At 36.8% G+C, this 23452-nt stretch overlaps 1 protein-coding gene across 1 annotated transcript in view; it reads left to right on the top strand.

The window, feature by feature from the left end:
* The window catches only part of UST (uronyl 2-sulfotransferase), a 123707-nt gene extending 100702 nt beyond the window's left edge, over positions 1-23005 (top strand). The window contains exons 6-8 of the mRNA XM_026666030.2: positions 1595-1692; positions 2692-2849; positions 19630-23005. Coding sequence (XP_026521815.1) covers positions 1595-1692; positions 2692-2849; positions 19630-19916 — 543 coding nt within the window. The 3' untranslated portion in view covers positions 19917-23005. The remainder of the gene's footprint in view (positions 1-1594; positions 1693-2691; positions 2850-19629) is intronic.
* The last annotated feature ends 447 nt before the right edge of the window (positions 23006-23452 follow it).

The raw sequence follows: 23452 nt of genomic DNA, 5'->3' as shown, positions 1-23452 counted from the left end.
TTTATATTATTGTTAAAGGAGAATATTTGTAATGGGTTGAATTGAGGGATCTTTGGTTGTTTTTATGCATATGTATGTATGTATGTATGTATGTATGTATGTATGTATGGTATTCAGCTTTGTTCGGGTATTTTCCCACGTAATTATAGTTGTGCTTTTAAAGTTGTAGCAACGTTTCGGCAGAATCTCATCTGCCATCATCAGGCTTCTGTATTGTGTTCGTCTGTGAGTCAGACTTTCACCGCCGTTTCAGTTTTAAATTTGGGGCTAGCCTACTGCTGTGCCAGAATGGTTTTTTCTTAATCCTGATTGGTTGGGAATCTTGGTCTGTGTTTATTGGTCTTGGAGTTTGCTGTGTTCTGCTTGATTGGTGAACAGACCTATGGAACAGCTGTCCTGCCCTACATAAGAGGTACTACAGACAAAATCAGTAAGATACTACACAGGCATCACATCAAGACTGCCTTCAAAACAGACAGAAAAATAGCAGCCATCCTAAGAAACCCCAAAGATAAAATTGACCTGGAAAACCAAGGCATATATGAAGTCCCCTGTGCATCATGCCCTGCCACATACATTGGACAGACCAATAGAAGAATAAGTACACACCTGGATGAACACAAAAATGCAGTAAAAAAGCTGGAACACACTTCCTCACTAGTCCAACACACGAAAGCCACAGGTCATAGCATCGACTTCAATGGCACCAAAACCCTGGTCACTATAGAAAACCCCAGCCACAGAATGATCAGAGAAGCCATAGAGATTGAAAAAAGACCTGAAAGCATGAATAGAAGAGATGATTCCACCAGACTGTCAATTATTTGGAAGCCTGCACTCACAAACAAAAAAATCTCCACACCACAAGCCAGGCAAACACCTGGGCACAAACAGATCCCCTCTGATACCTCCAGCTCAAACACACCCCAACCAGGCACCCAGATGAAACCTAGCTTCCTAATAAATTATAGCCGTCCATTTACTCGGAGCCAAGCCGCACTAAAAGCCTCCAATACAGGAACACAATGTTGCCAGCCAATCAAGACAAAAAAAGCCACAAAACAGACAGAAGATATTAGAAACACCAATCAAGCAGAACACAGCAATCTCCAAGACCAATAAACACAAACCAAGACTCCCAACCAATCAAGATTAAGAAAAAACCATTCTGGCACAGCAGTAGGCTAGCCCCAAATTTAAAACTGAAACAGCTGTGAAAGTCTGACCTACAGATGAACACAATACAGAAGCCTGATGATGGCAGATGAGATTCTGCCGAAATGTTGCTACAACTTTAAAAGCACAACTATAATGACGTGGGAAAATACCCGAACAAAGCTGAATACCATACATGTAAGTACCCACGAAAACTTAAGAAAACATATATATATATATATGCAACTGTGCAATGCAGAAGCTTCTCTCAATCAAGACAGTTTAGCTGTATGAGAGTTCCAACCTCTTTTAACAAAAAATGGAAAATGCTTTTAGTGTATATGTATGCAGAATTTGTTTGGCTTGCTGTATTCAAACCACTTACCTTAACGTTTCTTTTGTTTCTTCCATTTCATTCTCTTTTTTCCCACCCTTTTAGGATATTAACGTATGTATTCTAGAGAACTATCCTGAATGTTCCAATCCCAGGTTATTTTATATTATTCCATATTTCTGTGGACAGCATCCAAAATGCAGGTAATTTACAAACTTACCTTTTCTTCTAGCTTGTGTCTTCTTATAGTCTTACCTTTTCTTCTAACTTTTGTCTTCTTATAATCAGGGAATCTACAACAAGTTAGATTTAAAATGTATACAGGAAGTCCTAGATTTATGATCACAATTGAGCCCAAAATTTCTGTTGCTAATTGAAACATTTGCTAAGTGAGTTTGCCCTGTTTTGAGACCTTTCTTGCCATAGTTAAATGAATCACTGTAGTTATTAAATTAGTAAAATTGTTGTTAAGTGACTTCAGTTTCCCCAGACACTACAACCATCATAAATATGAGTCTGTTGCCAAGTGTCTGAATTGTGATCATGTGACCATGGGTGTGCTGTAATGGTTGTAAGTATGAAAACTGGTCATTAGGTTTTTTTAAGTGCCATTGTAACTTTGAACAGTCACTAAACAAACTATTGTAAGTTGAGGACTACCTGTACTGTACTTTTTTTTTTAGAAAAAGCACAAATAACTTATAGAAATAAGTTTGACTTCTTTCCTTACTCAAAAGCCTTATAAGATTGACTGTCTTCAACTTTTCATTGCATTGTTCTTAGATGAAACAAAATATCAGAGAACTCATTACTTATTTTACTTAGCAAAATAGCTGACTTGGCTTTGTTACTTTGAATGACTGAGTGTAGTGATGTCATACTGGCCCTGTAGGTACCCTTCTCCAATATACAGTCCCAATGTTTTAGACTACAACTGTCACCAGTGTGGCTAATGAGAATAATAGTCCAATGATCAGAGCTAAACTGTAATACAAATCTTTTGGAGTACATATGTTATGGAAAGTTGCCTATAGTATATATCAGCATCTCAAAATCTTAATTATGAGGTAAAAACATTCTAAATATGATTCTGAAACTTTTATAGTTACAATTAAAAATTACTGTTGTTTCATATGTGGTGATTTACATCCTAGCAGGTTGTGTCGTGTTCAGTATGAAGAATATTGTTAACTTTTTTTTAGGGAACCTGGTGAATGGGCCCTCGAAAGAGCAAAAATGAATGTGAATGAAAATTTCCTCCTTGTGGGTATTCTGGAAGAGTTAGAGGATGTGCTGCTTTTATTAGAAAGATTTTTACCTCATTATTTCAAGGATGTAGTCAGCATCTACAAAAACCCAGGTAACTCTCTCGATAGTATATCACTAATTGTTTTTATGACTCAGATCAGTGATGACTAACCTTTTCGCTACCAAGTGCCCAAAGCGCGCCTGCATCCCCAAAATGCAACGTGCATGTGCACCCCCATGCATGTATGGCAGAGACCCAAAGACAAGCTGGCTGGTGAGAGGCACATGTGCGGCGGAGCTGAGCTGGGGTGACAGGTCGCGTGCCCAGAGAGAAGGCTCTCCGTGCCACCTCTGGCATGCATGCCATGGGTTCGCCATCACGGATTCAGAATAAAAGTTGTTGCTCTACTTGATCTCTCTATTTATTAATTTAATCTAGGAAATCTACTTATTTGGCATATAGACTATTTTATGAAAGGTATACAGTTATTGTTATCAGATTGTAATTGTTTATTGTATGTGCTAGTTAGATTAGTAAACAAAAATATTTGTTAGATGTTCTATGTTCCCCAGGAATTCAAGATAATGTAGGTCTTCTCTACTCTTCCCCATATCAATAACTCTCAGTTTGGGATGATAGTGAGTGTCCAAGGATACTGAGTGAGCTTCTGTAGCTAAGAACAGACACGAATCTGACTCTCCTTTGTTCTAAATCTAAATGAATATTTTAACTAGTATATTTTTTGGCACTCTGACATTCTTAATAGGCTGCAGTGAGACATCAACAACTTAGCTTCTTGTTTTTATCCAAATAACTTTGAGATCGACCGATAGAATAAGGATGTGGCTGAAGTCATGGTCATTTGTAAAATGTGTGCTCTTTAATTCTATTGATCCTCTATTCATATTAGCTTGATTTGGCCAGACGGTGGCACTATACCTCTTCTTTTCTTTTACAAATATAAAATAAACCCTTAAAAAGAAAAACACTCTGCATTTGATTTGCCCTTCACATTGTCAGATTTTATATTTTATTATGAAAAAATGAGGGAGTTGACATTTTCCCGTCCTTCCTTCTCAATATGTAAGACTCAAAATTATCTAGAATAATGATGATTTTAAGAAGGTTTATGTAGCATTTTTAAAAACAAGTTTTATTTTATTCCCTTTATAAATATAGCTGGAATACTTCTGCTTGGAATATTTTCATATGAAGAAAGAATAACACCTATTAATTTTGAAAATGTTGCTGTAATGTTGCTTTTGGCACAACAAAAAAAGAAACCATGCATATAAATATAAATTATACATTATTTATTTAAATAGGAGCCATAAGTCTTCAGTTAGCTGCATCTAGAATTGGTGTTGACTACATTGCATAAAATTTCCTCTACATGGGCTTATGACATGCATTTGCTATTCAATAGACACAATTAAAGTAAACTAAGAATATCAGAAGGGACATAAATGTGCAATCAAGCACAATATTTTCAAAACAGAGGGAAAACATTTTCACCTTTGTTTAATTATATAACAAAAAGTTAGTGACTGAGATTTATAAAATCAAAATTGGCTGGCTCAGATTGGATAATAGCAAGGAAACATATAAATCTGTATATAGCAGTCACCGAGACAAGCAATTGCATAGATACGGTTCCCAATACTTAACCAGATCTATGAATCGGATAATACCTAGATTTTGTAGCCTCATGTATTTTTTTTTAAATGCCTCCTTTTGCAAACTGCAAAAGAACCTTGAAAGTAACCTGAGATAAGATGGTGGCAGAGAAACAAAGCAGCAGCCCATCAGTAGCCTGTCCCCAAGACGGGTACTAGAACTAAATCTATAACAAAGAAACTTCTATATTAAGAAACCAGATGTGAATATTGAAAGAAATAGCTCCACAGTACACAATCCTAAATAGGCTATGAAATGTCAACTTCATAATATTAAGTCAAAAAGAAACAAACAAAATCCTATAGATATCAATAGGAAATTAAATAGGAAATGTATGTGAATCTTGAGGCAAATACTTCTTCTATTGGAAACCAAACTAAAGCTGCATAAATGGAAAAGCAAGGATTCCCATTCTTTCTTCTCCCACTCAAGAAAGGCCTGTTGAGAAAGGCCCCTGTTCTCATGCCTCTATTGTATGGATTATCCCATACATAGAAAGAGGACAAGAGAATAACCTGCTAAATCAGTGCTAAGAATGCTTTAGTGGGGAAGCAGAGTCTTCCTAAAGATTCCCATTATGGTCCAGAGCCCTCACTACGTAACTTGTGGAACCTCTGCTATTGCGACATGTGTACAAACAGCAGAGAGGGAGAGGGAGAGAGAGCAGTACTTAGCTGTGCAAAGAAGTGCCTTGTGTCAGATAATCTATTTGAAAGGGGAATATGGTTCTCAGGTAGACTGGTTTTTGTGATGAGTTGTTGACCATCATTGGCCAAGCTTAGAAAATGGGGAGTTTCCTGCATATCAGACTGTACTGTGGCTGAGCATTCCATGATAAAATTGAGGAAAAGATTCATCAGTAGAAAATTCAAATGTATCTGTTTGCAGTTAATCATTCTAATTATTGGAGCTGGTGTGCAGATGATATGATCACAACACAAACCATCCTAATAATGAGAAAACAGCTTACCCGAAACAGTTTGTTGTTGTTATAGAATTTGTCTAATAATTTAATGTAACTAATACATCAGGAATAGGATTTGAGAACTCACCAATGATACAGAAAATCAGAATAAACCGCAATTGATTACATCTCTGTCCCAATAACAGAAGAAGACAAATTCTATTAAAGGCTTCTAATAGGCTGTATGCTAATGAAACTCTTATGATATCCCCAGAATTGCAGTCCACAAATTTGTAAGGTATTCTAGATAGGAAAGTTTTAAAAGACCACCCAAATTTAATACAGGTGGTCTTCAGGTTACACCCATTTGTTCAGTGGCTGTTCAAATTTCAATGAGCTGAATGAGACTTAAGAAGGTCCTTAGAGATCCATCTGTCACATTGTCCTTGCAACCATGTGATCACAAATTCCAACTTTCTCCTAGCATTCTAACAAGGAAAGTCAGTGAGGAAGCTAGCAAGAAGTCAAAGATTGAGGTTATGTGACTTAACAGCCAGTGCAGTCTTCACTAAATAATAGCAAGCAGAACTAAGCATTACCCATGATGCTTAGCAATGGCAGTTCCAGTCCCAATTGCCATCATAATCCAAGGACTACTTGTAGCTCTTCTCCCTCACATTGACCTTACAATTACAGCAGAGTAAGATTTAGGAAGATCATGCAATACCTAAATGGTCTTTTTGGTAAATCATGTGTAACAAAGTTTTTTCACCTATGCATCCTTTGTTTATTATAAGTATTAAAATGCAAATATTAAGATATAAATAAGATAAATTTCAGAACTTCCCAGCTGCGGATAAAATAACTGTTAACTGAAAAAAACAGTTTACGAAAGAATGCAATACTACAAAAAGGTGCTAATCTCCTACAGATAGAGCAGTTCTACTCAGGATCCCAGAAGAAGTGCTGCCAGGGTACAAAATTATATTATAAATTACAAGAGTAGTTTAAGGGCATTTATTATTTCTTCATGCATAACCTGAGATAGGAACAAAAAGAGTAAGACTACACAGAATTCCTGAAATTGTACAGAGGAATAAAAACCTACTAGATTTGATTTAGCACCACATCAAAAAAGCCTTCTTTTGTATCATTTACTGGACTTCCTCCAACTTTGTGGAAAGAATCTACTGACCTTAATCAAAAGTTCCAGAAGAGATGGTAAATCCCCAGCTTTCGGCCATAGATTTCTGTTAGGGGTATCCTTAACCCCACAAATTCTGTTGAGTTTTTTTTAAAAAATCACCTGTTCAACAGATGAGGAGGCTGGAGTAATCTGACCCTGTACATGAACAAAAATAATTTTTGACTTATGACCATTCATTTTATGACCAATAAAAGTTACCATGGTGCTGAAAAAAGTGACTTTATGTGGAAGAATAAAATGTGGAAGAATAAAAGCAACCTAAGTACTTACAAGCATCAGGAAGGGAAATAACCAATCCAAATTGGTTACTTGGATTAATTGTTAGTCTAATGTCCAGTAGGTGGCAATAAAATCTAATCTTCCAGTCTGAATGAGAATTGTATATGAACTCCATCAAGCTACTGTGGAGAATTTTTCTTAATATATTAACAGTACAAACATGTATGTTCAGCCAGTGATTTTAAGGTTTCTTCTTCTAGGTTTGGATTGATACTTCTCTTTATGCTACTCATACTGGGCTCATACAGTTTGACTGGGTCAGGACCATTGTAGACATTCAATAACCATATAATAGATATTAGTCAGGGGTTGGCTGCTGCAGGTTTGCACGGGTTCAGGTGATCCTCTAGCTAAGAGTCTTCGCAGTTCAACGAACCCATAAATCCCATCCCTGGCTGGCCCCGCCCACTCCACCCGACCCCTTCCCTCCTTTCTTTAGTACCAAGGTTAGATGAATGTCCCACATCAGTGCTGGATTCAAGAAGTCACCCAATTGCAAACCTGATCCATAGAAAACTATAACTCCATCCAGAACAGACATTTCTCCAGAATCATAAAATCCATTTTGCAAAATCAATAGCAACTTTATCAAAGGTCACAATTTTAACAATCAAACTAGTATAAACTAAAAAAGAAAAGAAAAAATAGAAAGTGTAGAAAAGAAAAAATGAGAGAAATTGAAAAGAAAGAAAAAAATATAGTAAAGAACACACACACACACACACACACACACACACACACACACACACACAGTGTTTCTCATATAATAAGGCCGGGTCTTTTTTTTTTTTTTTTTTAAACAGACTTTATTCAGTTTTCACATTAAAAACAAAAATCTCTTTTTAGTGGACAACATATTTCCGGGTCATCATCTTTACATACAAATATGACAGAAATTATACATTGATATATGCATACTTAATTCTATTATTACCTTTTCCATTCCAAATTTTCAGTAAGGAGAGAAACAAACACATTAATTCTAGCCTCTTTCATTAATTTCAATCAATTTTGTTTCATTTCAATTATTTCAAATATAATCCTTTAATATTTATTTTTAAACGTAAAGATAAACAATATATATTTGCCTAATAAATAATAATAAGGTTTAATTCTAAATTCTTTCATTAATCCCAATCTAAACATTTTTAAATTTCATTTCAATTATTTCAAGTATAATCCTTAATATTTATTTTAAAAATAAAAATAAACAATATATATTTGCCTAATAATGGTAATAATGAAGTTCAATGTCTCTCCTTGCTTTTAATAATCTATATTAAACTTATTAAGCTTATTAATTTAGCTGGTTCTTTAGTCTGTCACATTCCCTTTCCATTACACTTTTTTTTTATAAATTCTAAATTAATACAGATCTTAACACACCCACACAAAAAGAAAAAAGAACAAGTATAAGTTTCCCCTTTTACTATTTTAAGTGTTCCACCTTAATGATTAGAATATACCTTTATTCCCTCATCTTAATTCCCAATAAACCATTAGTCATTACATCTTCTCAATTGGATTCCACAGCATATTTCCCCCCCTTTAAAAAGAGTTATCAGTATCTATATTACCCTATTTTCTAAATATTTTTAATTGCAGAAATATTCTTATTACCCCTTGTTACCCTGCAGAATCCCCCCCTTAATTCATCAACCATTATCTCTGAAAAGGCAATTTCTTTTCAACATTTTACTAGTTCTGTGTTTCTCTCTTTCACACGCGTGTTTCCCACTGCTTCTCCTCCCCCTCTCTTGCCCATGTCTTTTCTCATTCTTTCTGCATTTCCTGACTTCACAAGTATTCCTTCTTTTAATTGTAAAGAAACAATTTCCTTTCAACATTTTACCAGTTCTGTGTTTCTCCCCTTCACATGCGTGTTTCTTACTGCTTCTCCTCCCTCTCTTTTCCCCATAACTTTTCTCATTCCAATTTATCTCCTTAATATCTTCCCTTCCCCTTTTCTGCTGAATCTTCCTGCGTCTCCTAACTTCACAATTATTCCCCCTTTTAATTGCTTTCCTGAAATTCAACTTTTTAACCTTCCTTCTTTCCCCACTTCTTTGTAACGTTCTTTGTGTTAATTGTCCATTCAAAATGTCTTCTCCTTGAGTCAATTCCTGCTCCTCTGAAAATCTTTCTTCTTGTTCTTCAATCGCCATTTCCATTTTTTCTAGCACAGAGCAAAGTGATTCGCCTCTTTCCTGTAGTAATTCTCTCATATTTTTAAGTTCCATTTTTAAATCCCAGAGAGATATCATCATTCTTATATTTTATGATCCTTAAAGTCCACAAAAAGAAACCACTTTTACTTTCCTTCTTTCTTCTTTCAATTTTTTAAAGTTCTCAGCTATTCCAGTCCAGGGTCTAAACCAAAAACATCAATCAGTCCCACAAACAATCTTTCCTTCCTTGCTTTTTCCTTTATTCTGGTTCTGCTTTCACTTTCCAAAATTCTTACTTTGTTTCAATATTTCTGTAATGTTATATCCATATCAGTTCATTCAAAAACAAAATGTTTTCCTTTTTATTTGAACTAAATTTTTATCAAAAGGTGACACTCTCCATTATACGAAGTCTTCACTTTTTCCCCCCTGTATTTTTATTTAAGGTTTTTCGAACCTCAATATTCCAACACAATCCAGTCTCCAATTTGTAAACTTTATTATTATTATTCTTTGACAATCTTAAGTCCAGCTTTAATTTTATACTTGATTATTCCCAAATTATTTTAATCCAATTTCATAAAATCTTTAATTCCAGCTTCTTCCTTTCCCGGTTCGAAGCCCCATTTAGCTGACAAAAATATTTTCCTTTTTTTCTCTGTCTCTTTGTAATTTCGCCGCTCACGTTTCTTTTCTTAAAAGTTCTATGTTACCTTAATCCCGGGGTACTTTTATTTGGTTATGTTGCCCAGTTGTCCCGGTTCAGATGTTATCCACCTCTTTCTTCCCTCCTGCACAAATCTTAGTCAAGCTGAGTCATCCTCTTCGGGATGGCCATTTTAGACCATCGCTGCAGTCGTCTTCGGGAGGAAAAAAAAAACAAGCCCAGGGGGGGGAGATGCGGCTCCCCACAAACAGGCTTGTTGCTTCCTCTTACTCCGCTGCCCCTCCAAGGCAGTTTCAGCCCCTAATCAGGATGATTGGGGCTCTCCGACGAAAGAGCACGAACGATAGCCGCAGAGAGTTGCGATCTACCGCCCGTCGGCGAGGAGGCTCCGCCTTCTCCAAGGGTCTTTTTTTTTTTTGAGCTCCGAAAAAATGGCTAGGCCATCTTTTTGGGGGTGACAATTCCCCCCCCCTTGCATCTTCGGGCGGGCGGCAACGGCTTGGATGTTGACCTCAGCATTGGTGGAGCACTTCGTTTCACTTCGTCAACGCAGGCAGCACCATATCCGGGTGTGCAACAAAAGTACTTCCTAATGGCAAGCCCCCACCAGCATTCCACCCATTTCGCATGTTTTAATATAGGCCTTAATTTGGGGGGAGGGGCTTAATTTTATTTCATGCCTATAAAACATGCTGGGACTTCCTACTGGGGGAGGCCATATTGTTGGAGAAACAGGGTATCACTTTTCCCTTCATCACAAATACTTTATAACAACTTTAGCAACTCATCAACTTCTCTTAAAACGCAACAAATGATCTCCTTCCCATAATCATTTCTTATCTGTGAAGTCTTGTCACTTCAGTTTTCACCGAACTTTCTTCAGTCTTACCAGTCTTATGTTTTCTTTAAAGGTAAAATTGACAAGAGTTCTGGTCTGGTCTAGTTTGATCTAGATATTTCAGTATACTAGTTGATACATGTGATGAGAAGATGTCATACATGAGAGAAAGTTGTATAAAAGGCCGACCAATAGAAATCACATATTCAGAAAAATCGTACTCATGGAAAGGAGAAGGATGTGGCTTGTTTTCCTAGCATGGGTGGGAGATGTAAAGAAGCCTGGCAATCCACTAATTAGAGATCAGAATGGATCAGCGAAGTACCAGGGGATAATAATGTTTAAGGCAGAGGAAGGAGTTGATAGTTGTAAAGGGATTTCTTAAGCAAGCTTTATTTCCAGCCAGTTTTATGTACAGGACTAGCTTAAGATTGTAGTAGGAAAGAGTTAATAATATTGGTGATGGTTAATAGGAGTGATGGAATGCCAATTGCTTTGGGAGGCTTTTGCAGTAGATGTTCTGGAGAACTGTAATACATCTTAACCCACATGTTTCAAGTAACAGATAACAGATAATCAGAGTTGGAAGGGACCTAATAGGTTATCTAGTCCAACCCCCCCCCCCCAAGCGGGAGACCCTACACCATTTCTGACAAATGGCAGTCCAATCTCTTCTTCAAGTGATGGTGCTCCCACAACTTCCGAGGGCAAGCTGTTCCATTGGTTGATTGTTCTCACTGTCAGAAAGTTTCTCCTTATTTCCAGGTTAAATCTCTTCTTGTTCTGTTTCCATCCATTATTCCTTGTCTGGCCTACAGGCGCTTTAGAAAATAGCTTGACCCCTTCCTCTCTGTGGCAGCACCTCAAATGTTGGAAGACTACTATCATGTCTCCCCTGATCCTTCTCTTCACTAGACTAGCCAAGCCCAGTTCCTGTAACCGTTCTTCATATGTTTTAGCCTCCAGTGCCCTAATCATCCTGGTTGCTCTTCTCTACTTTTCCTAGAGTCTTAACATCTTTTTTATAATGTGGTGAACAAAACTGGATGGAGTACTCTAGGTGTGGTCTTACTAGTGAAGAAAGAGAGCTATCTATTGTGGACAGAAATTCATAGCTTACGAGTGCTACAAATTATTTTTATAATTGGGAGTAAGTAAGTGAGAGTAACAACATGGCATATACTTCAGAGCTGTATGCCTTTATAAAAAGGTCTGTCTAATACAATTGGGCAGAACATTAAAATGGTTGCCTATAAAAATGCAAAAATGAATTTAATCTCAATGACCTTTCTATTTTTTAAAAACGTTCATCTTGGATGCAGGCATTGGAGATGTTTAAGGACTCTTAAGAACACCATCAATAATGTTTTTCAAACCCTCTCTTATTTCCTGTATCATTCTAGTCCAGAAAGAGTAGATCCAATTATTCCCTTTCCAAGAGACATAGGAAACCTACAGGGAAAATTGTGTCAGTTGTCATCAGAAGAAAACGTTAGTATCTCTTTTCCCCTCTTTATCATTTTGTTTACTTCTGAAGCAAGCTTAATTTCTTGACAGTGGGCTCTCTGTTCGTTTAGGGCTGGATTGAGGATGGCTTTGATTCTGATTCTCTGGCTGTTAGTCAGAACAGTCAGTCTCCATGCCACAAATGGAGTTTTCTAGAGAGAGTTTTACTCTCGTTTTGATATTCTCTCCTCTTTCCCTCCCCTTTCTTAATGTCAAACGTCCTCAGTTTTTGAATCAAGAGTCCTTACATATTCTGTGAAGTATTCAAATTCAAGAGGAAGGGGAAATGGGAACGTATACTTTAGTATTTTATTTTCATAAATGATTAATGGTATTCGTAATCAGAGCAGTTTTGAAATAAAACAGAAGACTGTCATGAATTTGATACCCTTTTACTTATCCTGCATTGGCTTTGTGCCATGACACAAGCAAAAGGTTTGGCTGGAGAGGCCCCACACCCTGCCTCATCCCCACTGACCCAGCCCTTGCCTATCCTTCACAAAGCAACTTTGGAAGCCAAACTTTCTCTGTTGGACATTAAGCCCACTTTCCAGGCTAAATAAATGTTGATGCTGATGATTTTGTACCCACATAATAATTTTATACGTCAACCTTTAAAAAACAATAACAAATATTTCATCTTGCTGTCTAAATCTTACTGTATTTATTTATTTATTTATTATTTATTTATTTATTTGATTTGCCAATTGTTTACAAGATAATAAGTATAAGTGTATACATAGTTGTGAATACATGAAATGGGTACATATAAGAAAAATAAAAGAAGAATAAGAGAAACAATAGGACAGGGACGGTAGGCACGTTGGTGCGCTTATGCACGCCCCCTACAGACCTCTTAGGATCTAAGGTCTATCTACTGTCTAAGGACATGATGAGTTGCTTGAACTCCCAGCCAGTTAAATAGGTTTAGTTTTCTTGTCATCTTTCTTTCCATCTATTGATAAAATTGCTTTTAAGTAGAAATCCATTTTTTTAACATGGGCTTTTACATATGAAGCAAAAGCAAAAGTTTGCAAAAGAACCATCAGGTATCTTCCTCCACATTTCAGTTTTGAATGGTTAAAAACCACCCATTACTCCTCAAATCTCAGTGCAGCATACAATCCATATTTAGTTCAAATAGCCCATGTAATATTTTCCCCAACAAAGTGGAACTCAGAGGGAGAAGTCTCTGACAGGCAGCTCACCTCCCTTTCTTCTTTTAAAGTGTCCCTATAACGTCCCAAATTCATGTACCTGAAATTTAGCGGTTTGCCATCTATTTCCATGGCATGATTTTATAGTGCGTATGAGGGGCAGCTTCAATGGTAAAAAAAAGGAATACTTTGCCTCCTAGAGTTTTCCGCTACTAATTCCCAAAACTGGGCAGAAATAGCACTCTTATTGCTGCAATAGTGAAATCATCGCCCCGTTGAGGGATCCTGCAGCTTTCCCAATATATAAATTTGATAAATAATTTGCATTCCCCAGCCAATAGAAGATCATCCCCCCCCCCCAGTTTAATTAAGCAACAGATTGAAATGGATTACAGATGCAGTACTGTTTAGTTTTATATTTGTGATGAAGAGGAAAGAATTCCTTCAATCACGTAATTCCTTGATTGTTTCTTTTAAGAAAACAAAGCAATGATCAAATCTGAACATGAGAACTGTTTAACCAAAAAGAGAACTTCTAGCCTTGAAATATTAAGAGAACATGAAGGAACATCGGCTAAAATAAACATATTTAGTATATTCATTTTTAACCAGCTAGATGTTATGTTTGAAGAGAGAATCTGGCTCCACACGTTTCTTGGACAATTGCCAGTCTTTAAAATTAAACTTCTATAAACATTGAGAACTCTGTATCAAAACATTGCCTATGGGATTTCCCATTCTTTCACAGGTTTAAGCTGCAAGAGTAATAAATATGTGCGATCTATTATCTCAGCACTATCTTGATAGCGCATTGTAATATATTTTATAACATCTATTGTATGTCATCATTTTATTATAGAAATAGCTAGAGATATCCTTTGTACAATTAGTGGGTCACACAGCTATAAGTACTTTGGCCTTTAAAAAAACAGCCCGTTTAGAAAAATATACACAATACGTAGCAAAGCATTACTTTTGATTTTCCATTGGTTTTAGATAGATAAAAAGAAATTTGGGGTTTTGCTTCACTGTTGATGGCAAATATTTGTGACTGTTTTCTTATTTTTTCCCCACTATCTTATTTTCAGCATGGATTTGATCAAACTTAAGTAATGAAAAGCCCAAGGAAGATACTGTAAGACAAAATAAAGTTTCTGAAATAAATGGCCCGCAGTTTGCTGCCCTCCATATGGCAACCTGTCTAGAAGGTCATAAAATATGGCTCTCCTGTCTTCAACTGAAGCAGCTGAGTTTACACAGCATTTTTAGTATGTTTGGTCTGGCATGGAGCCAAACAGGCATCTTGGATATTTTTTTTTCTTTTCATTATGTGCATTTCATAGATGAGTTGGGTTGGTAAGTTCAAAAAACAGGCTTGAGAGTTACTTCGGATTTTTATTAGAAGATTATTTAAAGAAAATACAGAGTTGTATAAACAAAATGAGAAGGCGGAGATTAGCACCGTGATAGAGGGTAGTAATTTGGTTAATTAGGCTCAAATCTCTAATGGTTAAGAGTTTTGATGGTTAGCGTCAATCATGATAGAGGATGAGGATATTATTGCAGTGGGATGGACAGTTTTTCATCACTGTTTAACTTTCCTAGAAAGACCAATCTGTATAGATCTGTGATGGTTAACCTATGGCACGCGTGCCGGAAGTGGCACGCAGAGCCATCTCTGAGGGCACGCGAGCCGTCGCTCCAGCTCAGTTCCACTGCGCATGCACGTGTGCCTCCCACCAGCCAGCTGATTTGGGGGTATTTGCCGTGCATGTGGTGGGGGGGACAAATGCAGGAGACACGTGCGCATGCACTGGGGGGGCGAGGGGAGCACAAGGGATCGCATATGCATTGCATTATGGGTTCAGGCACGCATGTGCGCTCTTGCACGCATGCACTTTTGGCACACAATGAGAAAAAGGTTAGCCATCGCTGATATAGATGAACAGCCAGACCAGAAGTGGTATTCAGCAGGTTCTGACCAGTAGCGGATATTTTGAGTAGTTTGGTTGTAACCTTCCCCCGGAAGTGGGAAGGGAATGGATATTTTACAGTATCCTTCCCCTGCTACGCCCACAGAACCACTAGTAAAAAAAAATGAATCCCACCAGACCAGACTATTTGAAAGTAATTCACTCCACTTATTCTCCTATGAGGCAAACTAGATGATATATTAACATGTTTTTCCACTGTGTGGTTTTAAACATAATGTGGACCTGGATGAGGCAATCATATTAGGACAATGACCTGGCACACTTTTAATCTTTTTCTACCACTGGAATCTCTGTCAGAATCAGGTCCAACCTGTATAGTACAAATGAACGACCACAATTGAGCCCATAATTTATGTTGCTAAGTGAGAAATTAGTTAAGTGAGTTTTGCCCCATTTTACAACTTTTCTTGCCACATTTGTTAAATGAATCATTGCAGTAGTTAAATTAGTAATCCGGTTGTTAAGTCAATCTGGTTTCTCCATCGACTTTGCTTGTCAGAAGGTCGCAAAAGGGTATTGTGTGACCCAGGAGCACTGCAACTCATAAATTTGAGTCAGTTGTCTAGGATCTGAATGTAAATCATGTGACCATGGGGATGCTGCAATGCTCATAAGTGTGAAATATGATCATAAGTCACTTTTTTCAGGACTATTATAACTTCAAATGGTCACTAAGTAAACTGTTGTAAATCAAGAACTACCTATACATGGGGGAAGTAATAGAATCTGATATGGGATTATAGTAAAATGACATTCACAAGCTCATGAGCCAGCAGGAACTCTTGTAAATAGTTGCCTGTACAAGTTTTAACATGTCAATCCTAACCATTGACATTGGGATGCCCAACCAGTGTCACAACTGGACATAAAAGAGTCTGGGGTAAAGAAAAGAAGGTCCAAAACAATAACAGCAGTGATGGTGAACCTATGGCACGCGTGCTGGAAGTGGCACACAGAGCCACTTCTGCCAGCACATGAGAGGTTGCCCAAAAGAGCCCCACTGTGCATGCATGCGCACCACCCACCTGACAGCTGATTGTCGAGTATCTGGCGCACATGCATGGTGGTGGTGGGGGAGACGCACATGCAAGTGCAGAGACACGTGGCGCACACGGAATCTGGCGTGCATGCGCAGGGGTGTGGGAGGGCCACACGCATTGCCTTCTGGGTGCTGGCACGCGAGCGTGCGCACAATTTTCAGCACAGCCTAAAAGGGTTAGCCACAACTGAGCTAGAGACAGGGGTGGGATTTTACCAGTTTGGACTGGTTCAGGCACGCCCTCACCAAACCGGTTGTTGCACCAGTTGAATTGTACCACTGTCTAGAGACAAATCAAAGGATCAAGTAGTGTTGTGGTTCACCAGTAGCAAGTGCGAACGGCTAAGGTCTCGGAGAGTGAGGACTCAGATGAGGGGCCTGTGTGTGATGCAGGGATGGGGCTAGGACCATCAGGGAGTGGAATGCTGCCTTCAGAGATTGTGGAGGCTGGCAACAGTGATGAAGAAGTCCCCAAGGAACCTGTACCCAGTGCACATGCGCGCAGGGCTGCTTGAAGGAAAGAGCAGCTGTAGCAGCACAGACGACTCGGGAGTAAGGCTGCAAGGTAATGGCCCCTCCCTCAAGAGATAAAAGCCAGCTAAGAAACCAGAGTTCTTTGCAGGAAGCAAAGAAGTTTTTGCACTCAAGCCTTGTGGACATTTGGAATATCTTGGTTGGTGTTTGGAGACTCTTTGTGTTTGAAATATCGCTTAGTAACTTTATCTAGTGTTCATGGCAGCCTTGCACCACCTTGGCAAGGCTCGTTCTTATCAGAGATAATTAATTTGAAACATACTTTTAACCATGAAGGAACGGAATTCGTAAAGAATAATTAAAAGTTTTTTTTATTTTTTATTTATTTTTATTTATTTGATTTGCCAATTGTTTACAAGATAATAAGTATAAGTGTATACATAGTTGTGAATACATGAAATGGGTACATATAAGAAAAATAAAAGAAGAATAAGAGAAACAATAGGACAGGGACGGTAGGCATGTTGGTGCGCTTATGCACGCCCCCTACAGACCTCTTAGGAAAGGGGTGAGGTCAATAGTAGATAGTCTAAGGTTAAAGTTTTTGGGGTTTGGGGAAGAAACTACAGAGTCGGGTAGAGTATTCCAGACATTGACCACTCTATTGCTGAAGTCGTATTTCCTGCAATCAAGTTTGGTGCGGTTAACTTTGAGTTTGTATCTATTGTGTGCTCTTGTGTTGTTATGGTTGAAGCTGAAGTATTCATTGACAGGTAGGACATTGCAATGTATGATTTTATATACCATGCTTAAATCAGACCGAAGACGGCGTAATTCAAGGTTTTCTAGTTCTAGAATTCAAGGTTTTCTAGTTCAAGTCTGGTGGTATAAGGTATTCTACAACGAGTAGAGGAGTGGAGAACTCTTCTTGTGAAATATTTCTGGACTTTCTCAATTGTGCTAATATCAGATATGTAATGTGGGTTCCAGACTGATGAACTGTATTCGAGTATTGGTCTAGCAAATGTTTTGTATGCTCTGGTTAGTAGTGTGATATTACCAGAGAAAAAGCTACGTAGGATTAGGTTAACTACTCTTAATGCCTTTTTGGCTATGTAGTTGCAGTGGGCTCTAGCACTTAGATCATTAGAGGTGAGTATTCCAAGGTCCTTTACAGAGCTTGGGTCATCAACAAGATCTTGACTATTCAGCTTGTATTTTATTTTCTGATTTTTTTTGCCAATATGTAAGACAGAGCATTTATTTGTTGAACAGAGCATTTATTTGTTGAGCATTTATTTGTTAAAAGTTTTTTCTGTTACCTCTGTTTTGTGTTTGTTTCCTTGGAACAAGATTTGGGTCAGAACAAGTAGAGTCTCAGATAACTAGCCAGTAGGTTAATTTCTTTTCAATGCCACTTCCCCAGTTCCAATACACATATGGTCAGGGAGGAAAAACTGGAATTTATCTTCTGAAATCTATCTTTCACATAATAGTTCCAGGTAAGTGTTGCTTCAGCAGTTGATATTTAGAAACGATAGCAGTGAATAAAACTGTAACTTACAGCTTGTCCTTCAAAGGATGATACAGAGGGTGATATATTCCTAGTATTTCTGTCTTTGTGTAGAGGCCGCTTGCAAGGATTTAGTGCTGGAGGAAATGAGGTTTGAAAGATTGAATCCTTCATCTTGCCATCCCACAAAAAAAAAATGTTCTTGTTATCTGTAATATAAACATAATGTTCCAAAACCGTTGAGTCATGGTCTTGGATTTAAGGTAGGAATGCAGAAGAGGTAGGAATGCAAGGAGTCATATTTCAAAACTGGACAGGGACATGACAAAAAATAAGACAATTTAGTTGATTAAAATAATTTCTCTCCATTTGTTTATTGGGGAGTTTTCCCTTAAACGGCTGCTTATTGACCAGTTGAAGTTACAATGGCCTTGAAAAAGGTGTTTTATGGCCTGTAAAGCATTGCTGACTATCATAAAACGTTGCACTGTGTCAACATCCACAACAGTCACATGGTCGCATTTTGGTGCTTGGCAACCAGCTTGTATTTACAACCAATTGCAGCATCCCACAGTCATGTAAACCAGCAGTCTGCAACCTTTCCAGCGTGGCAGATCGGTGACAGTGGCAGGGAGGAAAGTGGATGGTGCACCACTTTCACAAATGCAGTTTCCCATGCACATGCACACACACACACATACTCACACACCACTTCTGTGGCTAGTTCTGAATGGGCTAAGGCCCGGCACCTGGCTGCAATCCACAGGTTGGGGACCCCTGATGTAAAGGCAATTTGTGCCTCTTTTGTAGTTTTCTAGCAGAAAATGGCAAAAATGCCCATTGCGTATGCTGGGTTAGTTTAAAGACTAAGCGGTTCATTTGACTCGCTTTATGATTGTCATAAAAAAAGGTTGCAACAGCTACCTCAACTGTAATTTATAATCTAGTTCAACCCCCACCCACCCCCGCGCAAGCAGGAGACCCTACCCTACACCATTTCTGACAAATGACATTGTGGGATTTAAATTGTTACGAACTTTTTAGTCTGTCTGTCTGTCTTTCCATCCATCCATCTCTATCTATTGTCTATCCATCTATTCTGTTTAACCTTGATTACTTTTGGTCTTTGTAATCTCATTGACATAATTTGAGTTTTCTGTTGGATTTATTCATTATGAAAATTCTAGAGTCCCAATTAAATCTCCAAATTCTATTTAGGTTAGAATTTTGCAAATACTATCTCTTATTCAGAACCTTGCTGCAATGTTTAGCTTAGACTATGATAAATAAAAATTTTTAAAAAAAATGATATAATAATAAAAAATAACGCCCATTTTCAGTTTTGAGATATTTGCAGGCTTATTTTCTTCCAGGGGTCATGTTATAGCAGAGGGCATGTTAGTAATTCAGAAAATAATGAAAGTGATTGTCTTGACATAAATTCTTCTTTATTTCCATTGTCTTACAGAGCATAGGAAGCTTGGCAATCTAACTGTGACAGTGAAAAAAACTGTCCCTTCAACAGAATCCATCCAGATCTTGTACCAGCGCATGAGATATGAATATGAATTCTACTACTATGTCAAAGAGCAGTTCCACCTGCTAAAACGCAAGTTTGGATTAAGATCCTCAAATGGTAACTCTTCTCCTAGGCCAGAGTTTGCCATTCCTTCTCCTCTAGAAACTGAAGAGCCAATAACAGAAGATGAGGAACAAGATGATGAAAAGTGGTTAGAAGATATTTATAAAAGGTGATGCAAGATGGATTCAAAATTGTTTTTAAAATGCTAATAACAATCTGAAGAAAGTGAGTTAATACAAAAGCAGCATTTAAAAAGACATTTCCCTTACTTTGAACTGATAGATCCCTTTCTGAAAAGGTGTATTTGTTGAAATATTTTGTTTGTTTGTTTCCTTGGCTCCATAGAATTATTGTAGTTAGAATATACTTTTAAATATATCATCTCTTGTTTCATTAGAAGTAACATTGATGTTGTAAAATATTTTCGTATATGGTACTTTACAAGATGATATTACCTTGTTGGTCATTTGCAATTTTCACAAAATTAGCTTGTCTGATGTAGCATTTAATTTAACCTATTACAGTTTTATTTGAGCACATTGAAATAATAGCATGATATAAGAGATTTGTCATTGCCTGGATAAGGGGTGCTGTTGTCCTGAAATAACAAAACTACCCATTGCTACTAATACCATTTGAAAAGAGGCAACCAGGCTGTTACCAACAGTCAAAATAGGAATATGGAGAAACCTAGATGATGAGTTTTCCACAGACTAGCATGCTCTAGACTGTTGGACTACAACTTCAGTGATTCTCACTTAGATCTGTGTTGCCAGTAACTGGCTGGCAGCAAGGAGAGTTGTAGCATGTTGGGAATTTGAGAAGGTGGGTATCATTAAATATCAATACAGTGCTGAGGTTGAATAAAACTGAAGAGGATAATATTAATGGAAATTAAAGTTAGGCTGCAGGGGGAAATTTGGGATTGTCTTTTTTATTTTAAAGGAGATCCCTTTTTCTGTAGTAGTTTTGACAATCAGCAAATATCCATAAAAATAGGGGAATAAGAAATTTATGGGATGTTACATTTCTGTAACATTGTAAATGCATTAGTTATTGATTAAATTAATTGGTTCTAATTTCAAGACATTATTTCTGAAGGTAGAAATTTATAATGAATACGCCTCAACTACTCTGAAAATCTGATACGTTCTAAGAAACAAGATTGAAGAAGAATATGCTGTGATCCCTTCAGATGTCATCAGTTCTTTTTCTCTCTCATAGAAGTCAAAGCCTAACTCTTGCATGTAGCTAAGGAGCAGATACTCTTTAACAGCATACTCAAATTGTACTCTGGCTGCAATAGTCAACATTTATGATAATCAAAAATTACCACTTGAAAGAACAAAGTGGTAACAGATGGCTGCGTGTTCTGTTTATCCAAGCTACTGGTTCTTGTTTTGGTGTGTATTAGTCAACTCCCATTTAACAAATTCCCTTTTCAGAGCTGATGGATATCTGTTGCATTCTGTTTTTTTTACAAGGCTACTAGCAGGATTTGAACACACAAAAATGTGTTGTGGCTGCACACTTACATGAATAAAAAAAATCTCACTAGGTGGTTCCAGTGCACTACTCTGAAGGAACACACTGGGAACTCAAAACAATAATTAACCAAAATGCTGCATTGTATATTAAGTGGTTTCTATGAAATTACATTTAAAGAGTAATGATTAGTTTACACACTGTGGAATTGTTTTCTTTTGGGGAGCAATTTAATATTCAGATGCTGGAATGTTTAAAAAAAAGTTAAAATTTGTGTGTGCTACAAGAATCCTGGGTTACTTAACATGTTTGCTTTCTCTGCAATTTCACTAGAATCTATTTTTATCATGCTATTTAATATTATTCTTTGCCACGAACACTTTGAAATGTTAAAAGCAAGAGCTGCCAGTTGATTTATTTGCTAGATGTTAATGTTGTATATTTTTATATAAGCAACTTGACTTCTATTCTATTTCCAGAAAGGTACTTCATAAATTTATTTGGCACATAAGCTTTTAAGATTTCTGAAAGAACAGACCATATATCTGTCATAAAACAATCTAGTTTCAATAATTTAAAAGCACATTTTAAGTTTGTTCATTTGTTTTTACTTATTTATTGTGACTTTTCAGCACATTCCAAATTTTAAGTTGCTCAGGAAAGAAATTCATTTGAATCATTTTCTTTTTCTTTTCTTTTTTCAAAAATAGTGATTGTTGCTATAGAGCCTTCAGCCCATGATAATCTTCTAGAAAGTGCCATATTGGTTTGTAAATCACTGTGAGAGAGAAAGTTGAATTCTTGGAATATGTGAAAATAATAAAGAGAATATATGTACATTAGGTTGATTATAAATGAAAACAGCCAATATTGTAATTAAATATATCTTAACTTATTCACTGACTCTTTGATCTAACCTGTCTATTTTTAATGCACTAACATTTCTACACTCCTTGTTCTTCACAGAGTCATATAGTTATGTCTCTTGCCTCCTTCCCCTGCCCCATGTCTGAATGTTGAAAGTTTTCCCATTGAATCACCTTACAAATGTTTATTATAGTTTATTGGCTGAAGGTCATACTTCAGTTGGGTTCTTCTGACATCACTATGTGAGAAATACAATCAACAGTAGAACTGTGCTAGATTGCACTGCCAGTGTAAGTTACATAATTGATAGTAGTTATTGTTTTTTCCACTCACAGCTAAGGTATTGTTTTAGCTAGTGTAAATAAAAGTGATGGAGAATAATTTCTGTCCAGGCTAAAATTATTTGGCAAAAGTGCTCAGACAACTTTATGAAGTTTTATAAATGATCTTAAATGGCTTTGAATTGAAAAATTTGATTAAGAAATGTTCCACTCAGGTGTACTGTAATCTAGGAAGATTATAATCTTCTAAAAGATGGGTGCATTGCAGTTATCTAAAATATCCATGCCTGCTTCTGAAATTAGAAGGTCTTTTTGTCTTTTAAAGGCAATTATAGTTTTTCATCAATATTTTAGTTGTCACCTGATCTTTATGATAAACAGCCTTCATTCTGTTGTAGAATTTAATAACTCAAGCCAAGTAATCAAAACTGGATGCTTTTAAGATCCAGTGTTGCAATTAATCTAAGTAAGGAAGCTATAGAGTCCCAACAAGTTTTAGAAGGGAGTAAAGGAACCCCTTTCAAAATCTTCATGTTGAATTGTGTATTCTCACCTATTGTTTTCCAAACATGCATTTGAAAATAATTACATTCCATGCATTTTAATAAAGACCTGTAATTTGCAACGTTGATTGTGTGGTCTGGCCTCTGTGCATATATTTGTGTTCCTGGCATTCTTTTTTTTTAAAATACCAAATAAGAGATATATATGGAGAATATAAAAAAGGACCATTTTCTTTTCTGGGGACTTTTTAAGTTGATTCAATAATGCAATAAAAGAATAAATTTTCTATTTGCGTATAGTGAAGTGTTTATATTTAACTGTAGAGAATTTGCAACACTTTCTAATATCTGATATCATGATGGGAAAAGGAATTTTTTTTTTCAAATTACTCCACCTTCCCTCAGAAACAATGTTGAAAGTTTATTGATATGTTCTTGCTCAGTGAATTTTGTAGAATTTCCAAATGATTCAAGGGCTGTTCTAGATTATGTGGATTGGACAAATTCTAAAACTTAAATTGGTCTAAAAATTGAATATTTAAGACAATTTGATGAATATACCTTTTTACTATA

This window comes from Notechis scutatus, chromosome 1 (genome assembly GCF_049901735.1).
Source record: "Notechis scutatus isolate UNSWTSFEM ecotype Mainland chromosome 1, rNotScu1.2, whole genome shotgun sequence".
Lineage (NCBI taxonomy): Eukaryota > Metazoa > Chordata > Lepidosauria > Squamata > Elapidae > Notechis > Notechis scutatus.
The sequence above is the reverse complement of the archived record's forward strand: the minus strand, read 5'-3'. Positions and strand labels throughout refer to the sequence as shown.